At 37.8% G+C, this 8,888-nt stretch overlaps 1 protein-coding gene across 1 annotated transcript; it reads right to left on the bottom strand.

The window, feature by feature from the left end:
• Positions 1-3,583: 3,583 nt before the first annotated feature.
• LOC134056731 (granzyme A-like) lies at positions 3,584-8,170 on the bottom strand. The gene is made up of 5 exons (XM_062513607.1): positions 8,086-8,170; positions 7,221-7,365; positions 5,443-5,581; positions 4,517-4,789; positions 3,584-3,742 (listed from the first exon to the last, which is right to left on the bottom strand). The coding sequence occupies exons 1-5, from the start codon at positions 8,144-8,146 to the stop codon at positions 3,584-3,586; spliced, it is 777 nt and encodes a 258-aa protein (XP_062369591.1). The 5' UTR covers positions 8,147-8,170.
• Between the last annotated feature and the right edge of the window lie 718 nt (positions 8,171-8,888).

An 8,888-nucleotide genomic window follows, 5' to 3' on the forward strand; every position in this document is an offset into this window, starting at 1 on the left:
TGGAGATTCATCAGACAATTAGAATCTGGTTTAAGTACTCAAAATAGTGTTTTAAATAATTTAAAAGGTTTTAGGAATATTAAAAACATTTTCCCCCATTTTGAATGTTAAAAAATGAGTAGAATCAGTCTCTTTGCTCATGCATTTTTTTAATTTGCCCAGAAATTCTCACTTTCCTTTGGTAGCCCCTAAATGATATTTATATAATCTATATCCAGTGTAGGAGGAGGTGTATGACACAAGATGAGAGGCTGTAGCATGGAAGGACCTGAGCAATACTGAAACCATGCATATTTTGTTGGATGGTGAAGTGTCAAAATTAGAAAATACACATTTCTGAGCCTAAGAACTGCTCATATCTTAGTTACTTACTGCTCATTGTTGACTAGTCAAGCTGTACATTGCCTCGGATGTATTTTAGCATAATATCTAAAAGTAGGAGAAACCACTGATTTCAAAAGCCCATAATAATGGGAGGGCCTTGTTTGTATGTCCTGTAAATCCATTATGTGACCATGTCTGAGAAGACATCTAAGTATGCATTTTAGACTGTAACTAATCTGAAGTGAAATTAAATGTATACTGTAGTGCTTTTTTTCTGAATGTACAGAGTGTTAAGCTGCTGAAAGCTGACCATGCTCTTGCATAACTGCCTCATTCTGGCAATACAGAGGTCTTAACATAGGAAGTCTTGGTCAAAATTTGAAATCCTGACTTTCTCCCTGTAGAATATTGCGATCTTTTAGCTCATTGCCAGTTACATGCCTGGTATGTTACTCAGGATGAGAAAGAAATCAGAACCCATTTCTAAGAGGTAAATTTGTTCTATGTCTGTGGTCTGTATGCACTGAAGGCTGAGTCTCCAGGGGTGGCACAGAGGTTTAAGAAAATTTAAGTTGGCTAAAATCAGTTCTTCATCCCTACAGTTCTGTCCAACGTGGGGCACTGTACAACATACAGAATCCAAAACTTCAGGTCAAAAATAATTGCTCAGTGCCTGTGACACAGTGCCTGTGTCTTGTCTTTCATCTCAGGTGTATCAATATGACAAAACAATTGTCTGGAATGTAATGACCAAGGAAACCATCTGTTCCCATACTTAAAAGCACCAAGTCTAGCAGGCAGTGCCTTGTTCTGCCCCTACATGATCTGACTTGATGCTGCCTATGTGTATGATACATGAGTTTGTGTAATGCAGTTTATACCTGCTACTTCCCTCCAATTATCTCATATAGCCAGACCGAGAAGAAAACAATGATATCTAACTGTCATAGCATTTTTCTTAGCTAGTGTGGGTTCCATTCCATAGTGGTGGAACTCTATTGTGAATGGGTTCATATCACGCCTCTTGAGCAGAGAACTCTCCATCTAGAGGAAAATTCAGTTCCCTCTTGCTCTTGCTTCTTTTTTTCTATAGGTTTATGTATTTGCAGTAGTGACAGAGGCTGGAATTTTTTTTACCATGTAAATCCAATTCCACAGGCTTATTTTGCACAATTCATTAAAAACATCCATGTAAAAAAAAAAAATACACATTTTTCAAGTATTTTGGGGTAGGTCCTGAATTTCAAGGTAGAAGAGGAAGGCTGCACATTTTCCTGGTGCACATTTCCTCATGCATGACAAACTTCTCCTTAGTCAGAACCTCTCCTTCTTGATCTTTAAGGTTCCCCAACACTTGTTTCAGACCTACCATCTGGAAAATGGAGAAATACTGAATTACAGGATTTAAGAGGGATTTTCCACTAACATGGATTCTGTTTACTTTTGGGGAAGAGGAAAAATCAGGCCGAAGATGAAGTAGAATGATGAAATAATGCAACAGCAAGATGAAAGTAAGGCAGTGATAAAATGAGCAAAAATTGAAGTTAGACTAATGTATGGAAAAGGTGAAATACTCCTAGATGGGCTACACTTTGATAAGGATATTTTTGTTTCCTGAAGGTTTTTATAATTAGCTTTTGCCTAAGCAGGGGTTTGGTAGTTTGCAAGGATAAAAAATGTGAATTTACTTATTTCCTGTGTGTTTAAAGACAGAATCAAGTCACTGCTTTGGGTGTTGGTAGCAATCAGTGGGTCAAATTCTCCTCTCAGTTTCACTGATGCAATCTTATTTGTCTGAAAATCTTTTTCTCTTCTCCTGATTTCCTGTTGTTCTTGTGTGTCCCTTTGTGTGTACATTTTGTGTGTTAAGCCCAAGAGTGAGAAAAACATATAGGAATAAGAATACGATGTGGGAAATTCTGGCTATGAAATGTTTTGTAACAAAGGGAAAAATACGATGTTTTTAGTAACAGTAAAGATCCCTATAGTTTTGGCCTTCTTCATCTTCATCCTTCCTTACTTCTCTGAGGGATAACTACTGTCTCCTCTTAATGATATCATGTAAAGGCAGTTGTGTTAAAAGGTTTTAATTCATGCTTTCTCATTGTGTTTGTAAGTGGTGCTTAATTGCTTAGGATGGATAGAGCAACAATTCTAAAATTAAAATCAATACGAAATTTCTCCACCCTTGTATATTCCCTGCTTTCCCTTAGCTAATGCCTACCTCCAAGTAAAAACCTCTTGAAGCAACACAAAATAAATCCGAGCCTTTGGAAAGCTCATGGCTTTGAAAATGCTTAAGTCTGTTAATGTAGAAGCAGGCAGAAACATTTTTCATAATAGGTCTATTTGCTGCTTGACAAATGCTTGTTGAAGCACTTAAAAATTTCACTGCATGTCTGAAACAGCAGTACTGGCATCGTGAAATTAGGAGTGCTTTATATTATCAAGAGTGCTTTATCATATTGAACTGTACAGTTCCTGTCATTTCTCTGAAGCATGGGTTTTCAGATGATTTTTTGAACATGATGCTGCTTATGTTGATATGTTTAGCAAACATGTAATGTGTATGGAACATTATACAGGTCGTAAACAGATCCTACAGATAATACATAGACTCTCTATAATGCAAAAGACAGAGCTTTCCACATAAATTGACAGCTGAAGGCAGTAGATTTTTAATGCCATTTCTTTATTAAATGCAAAGTACAAAAAGGGATAAAATCTAGAGGTTTCAAATACAAGGCAGTTAGAAATTAATATGTGTGTCCCACAGTTGCTGCAACTTAATTTTCTGACGCTTAGCAGTCCACTACGCCCATAAAACCAGGAGCTTTGCCAAAGAGAAACTCAGTTTTTTAGGTGTCTGTATTTGTACCTAGCAAGCCACTAACTTCCAGAGTTTTTCAGGTTTTTTGCAGAAGTCAGTGCTTCTTTTATACAGAAGAGTGCTGTATATGCTCAACATGCAGTGAGGACACAAGCAAGGATTAGATTCTTGATCTGAAATACCAGTCCATGTAGGGCTCAGTGTGAACATGCACTACAGGGACGTTGGAATCCTTAGTCCCAAATACCCCCAATGACTCCATGGATTACAGTATCAGCTATAAATGCTGTCATAGCAGAACTACATCAAGCTGCCAAAATTCAGTGTGATAATACTGAATTGTGACAAATACTTTTACCAGACCAGTGAAGCTGTTTTTAAAAGCCCATTCCAGTTACACAAATCATGTGGATTTGTGTAGCCAATCTATTAGGCCCCCCCTATGGTTTTCCTTATCCAGTCAAGGCTTTGCTTTGTGAGTCGAGCATAGACACCAGGACCATCAGCCGCGCCACATTTATTTTTCTTCCCAAACGAAGTGATGCCTCTCAACTCACCATTACATATTAAAGGTCCACCAGAGTCCCCCTAGAAAAAGGGAAAACATTGTCATTCAAATTAACAAAAGTTAAAAAATGTTTCCTTTAAATAAAATCTTCACTAGTTAGATAGGGAAAATAAAAATGTACCCAGTGTTATTAGGGATTTTTTCCCCTTGGAAATTAAGATTTTCAACAGCAAAACAAATGAAAAAAAAAGGCTTTGTAGACTTAAATCTAGTCTTTCAAGAGTGTCTAATGGGGAATGAATCTAGCTCAGTGCTAGGGAAAAATTAGTCTTTGTGAAAATGAAGAAAAAAAAGCTGAAAACTTTCCTCATGAAAAGTGTAAGTCTTCAGAAACTGACGCCTTCTTTTTTGGTAACTTTTATGATACAATATTTACATCTTTTCTTACACAGTTATGTAGTTGACCTGGAACCCAGTCAAAATGCTTTTTATCAGCAAAACCTATTTCAAAGTCTTCTGACATCAAAGAAGCTGTTCCACTGAGATCAGCTACTTGAGAATGGGCCCATTAGCTGTTTTGTGGCTATTTGAGTATTAAACTCATTATATTGAAGATGAGGATAACTATCTGCCATGTTTGGATACAGCTGTAATATCAAAAGGCTGTGATGGTGAATTTACCCATCTTAAGTTTTGATTTTAAGGCTTAGAAGAACAAGCCTTGGTAAATCCACTGATATTTGATAAAATTCTTTACTGATTTGAAGAGAGACAGAGATTGAAAATGTATAATCCTGGTACATTTTATTTTATTTCCAGTATACAATTTATGCAGTCATAGTAAATATACTTACATCACATGAGTCCTTTCCTCCATGTTTAGCCCCTGCACATATCATGTTCTTTGTAATGACAGGTTTGCCATTATAATGTTTTTTATCGTTGCAGGTTTGCCTCTTGAAGACAGTGATATTGACTTCCATCAGGGCAGTAGGGAACCTTTTCTGACGACTGTCAGTTATACCCCATCCTGCTACTCTGCAAATTGTTCCTGGCTTGGGATCATGATCTGAGGAAGGCAGGGAGATTGGTTTCACAGCTTCATTAAGCTTTGCTCTTCTCTGAAGCTGTAGAAGATATGGAAAATAGGTGTTATGGGGCTGAGTCTAACAGAGGCCCTTGCATATTAAGCATTGGTTCTTTCCCATTATGGTAATTAATGCAATCCCTTCTTGAGATTCCTCAGTTCTTTGTGACAGTATTTATGTCATCAGTGTAATAGAGTATTCTTTGTTTTATGAGAGCCCACTTACCTTCTGCTGATCTATTAGCTTTAAAAAGCATCTTATTTTGCTTCCCTGGCTCTCAGACCATTGAGAAGACAAAATAACAGTAATTACTGATGCTGGAAAAATTGAGGATTGGTAAAGTCAGACATTTTTAATTAGAACTGTTTTTCAGACAGAACATTAGTGCTTTTAACATAGTGTTTCATCTGCATGACTATTCTTTTATGGAAAAGCCAGAAAATGAAGTATCTTGATCAAGCTCCAGAACTATCAACTAGCTGTGGCAAACATTACAGGAATTGTTAATTGCCTTAGTTACCATTGCATCCCCAGTTCCACAGGCTGCAGAATTAGCAGACCAGACTATATCACCCCAGGAAAAAAAAAAAAAAAAAAGCTAGAAACTCTCTTGGCTCATCTCCCTCACAACAAGCAAGAAAATAGCTCAACACAGGAGATGTATATAACACAAGTGATATATAAGTCTGTACCTGCAGCAGCATAATGTCATCTTCCTTCGTAATGGGGTCGTAGCATGGATAACGGAAACATTTTGCAATCCGAAAACTCTGCTGTTGTTTTTCACTTTTTTTAAATGAATGGGCTCCAAGAATAACTGTGCCGTTGTCCCTGAGAAGAGAACCACGTAGTTATTTGGATTCACTTTGATGTAACTCCTAATATTTTGCTGGTTAATGTAGTGCTGTAGTGTCCAGCTGCTACAGTCTCCTTTCTTGTGCCTGATAAGCAACAGTAATGTAGAAATATCTAAAAGATGACCCTGTTCATTCAACAGCTAAAAGAAAAAAATGTCTCAGTGAATCGAACTTCATGCTATCTTATTTTCATATGGAGCACAGAAAGGTTTCAGGTACTTGACTCAGGATCTATCCCTATTGTTTCCTTTTGTGAACTGGATGAGTGGTGGATGTGTCAGGTTTGCTGTGAGCACTTGTCTCACCAAATGTGCCTTCTGTAATTTGTGCTGAAAATTTAGGAAAATAGGTTAGTTCAGAGATATCCTGACTGTATCAAAATTTACCGTTGCTTTGCTCTAATGTATTTTAACACAGTTTTCTGAGTCTGTGTGAGATACAGCTCATTCCTCTTCTCTAGGTTTTCCTGCAACTTCTTGTACTTATAAGATCCTGAAGTGTGGCAGAGTTGTGCCTGCTGTGGCTCTCTGACAGAGACACTAGAATGTCTGTCCAAGCAGACTTTACTAACTGATCACAGGTACAGCTGGTTTTGGGCAAACAGTGCATCCTGCAGTTGTATGGGAGAATATTCTTGCAGCAGATGTGTATGTTGGCCCTCATTCATGTCTCATTGTGGAAAACTCAGCCCTGGGAAAGAGGTTGCTTCTTTCCTTCATCTATTAAGAACTGTCTGTTGACATCACTAAGTTAAAAAATAACTGTATTTTCTCTTAAATGCAATCCCATTTGGAAACATTCTTTACTTTCTGTTAATACACAGCTTTTGGGCCCGGTGCTCTCTTTGTAGTAGGTTTCACATATCTCTCTGTCTGGCCAAGGACAGGAGAGATGGGCACATTTCTCTGATGTTTGCAGAGTCCAGTGGCTCACTGGTCTTCGTCAGGCTGTTGACAGAGACTGAGTGAGGTCTGGCTCAGCAGCAGACTCAGTCCTCCCCACAAAAGGAAGAAGGGGTGGGATGTGCAATTTAAAACTCACTTCTTGCCTTGCTGAAGGACTCAGTAGAGCCAAATGTCCATTTGCATCTTGATTTGGGCAGGAGAAGAAAGAATGGCTGGCAAGCGAATGTATGAGTAAGGCAGAGATCTCTTAGTGTCTCCTGTCATCTGCTCAAAGGAGTTTTGCTCCTGTGTTAACCACATGATGTCTCCTTCTGTGGTGAACTAGAAATATCTCTTACTGAATAAAATTACAAGAATTTTTTTTGTTCTCAGAGCAGCAGTTTAAACCAGATACTCCTCTCATCTAGAGTACATGTTGACTGAGAAAACAGGGATAAAGCTTTCCCCCAAATTCATTGCTTCAGTGTTGCTATTCTATGCCTGTGTGCAGCTAGAAGTTTTTAAATATCTCTTCAGAAACAATGGAGATCAGTATACCTTGTTACTCACTTTAACAAATTTTCTCATAGAAGTTATGGAACACAGTAATCAGAACATGATCCTGGTTGTGATAAATGGATAAAATTACCAGAGATACTAACTCTTCTGCTTGAACAGAGATACCAGATACTCACTAAGGACAATACCTGAATCAGAGTAAGAACTTACACTTCACAGTGTGCAGCTGTTAACACCCAGTTTTCCTTGATTAAAGCTCCTCCACAAAAATCTCTTTTTGGTCCCTTGATTTGGGCCATAAATGGTCTTGAGTGTGGTTTTACTTCATTTCCTCCAATGATATCCACACCCAAACCTAAAAAAGTAAGCCACAAGACACACAGCTGGACTAACAAATACTGTAAGACACATTCAAAGAGCAATGAACAAGAATCTTAGAAAACATGGCTGTTGTAATTAGAAAGCATACAGACACAAAAGTATGCACATATAATGATGGTCTTCAGGACAGAATTTTAAAACCTCTCAGCAGTATTGCTTAATTATATTTAAATAATACTGAAATGAGACCAGTGGGGCAAGCTAGGGCAAAAACCCCACCAAAGTTTTGCTGCTTTTGCACAGATTTATTTTCTTGAAGATTACTGATATGGTTAATTTTTTAGCTTTCACTGTGAGTAGCAACCTTGGATCTGCCATATCATAAATATTGTGCATGGAAGCTGGACTATATATTGTAAGCTACATTATGTGAATCTCTTTTTCAGAAAAAGAGAAAATGAAGCAGTTAATGTATGTGTATGACACTGGAGAGAAAGATCAGATAATCATTATTTCTCTAAGCAGAACTCCTCCAAATAGCTTGGACTTTGTGCAGCTTTACATATGTTTACCCATTCAGAAATTCTTTTTTTTGTGTGTGTGAAAGACCAAACACATGCAGACAGTGGAGAGGAGCTAATTATAAGAATTCAAATAATAATTGTGACTACCTCCTTTACATTAATATATGTTGGCTTAACCAGAATTTTCTACATCAGCACTTACCTTCAAAAGTATTAAATAGTGTACTTACCTCCATGAATTACCAGGAAAATGACAGCAGCAAAGGTGTACCAAGGAAGGAAAGCACCCATGATTTCTGTCTGATGTTTCTCCTTATTCACTGCTTAATATACGTCTATCTACCAATCTATTTATATATATACATAAATGAAGAGGATGTGGTTTTTTGTTTTTCCTCTTAAGGGTGTTTGACATCTGTAACCGTGAAAAAGACAGAAACCCTCCCCAGTGATGTACCTTACAGCAGAGGTGTTAGTGAGAATTTGTGTCATCTGCTGTGGTGCGAAGAAAGGCTTTGTCCCACTTCATTTTCTCTCTGTAGCATTTGCTGAGAACTGATGTATGAATATAGGGATGAAACACAGTGGGACTCAGCTCACATAAATTTAGGCTGATTCAGTTGTCCATGTGAAATTGTAGTTTCATTCCAGACACCTCAGATGGCTTCCAGGTCAGACATGAACTGCAGTCCATTCCCCATTAATGAAATGTTTATTCTGCTCAGAAGACCCCCAGCACCAAGGAATCTGATGTTTTCCCATTTCAGGATCTGATCCTACCTCATTAGCTTTGCACTGGCCTAGCATTAATACAGCAATGAGTGTGGTTTCATGGTCTATAGCTAAGGGTATAATGATATTTAGAATGTCTTGAGTTGTTTTAAGTCTGGTGCAGAAGGTCATCAGTCTTCCAGAGATGGTGTGTCAGATTTGCAATCCCTGGATCCATATCTGAAAAGCTCAAAGTATCTCAAATGTGACTAAATGCTGAGTTTCAGGCAACTGAATTAAGTCCTTGAACACTTGGGATGTT

The sequence above is a fragment of the Cinclus cinclus genome, chromosome Z, assembly GCF_963662255.1.
Source record: "Cinclus cinclus chromosome Z, bCinCin1.1, whole genome shotgun sequence".
NCBI lineage: Eukaryota > Metazoa > Chordata > Aves > Passeriformes > Cinclidae > Cinclus > Cinclus cinclus.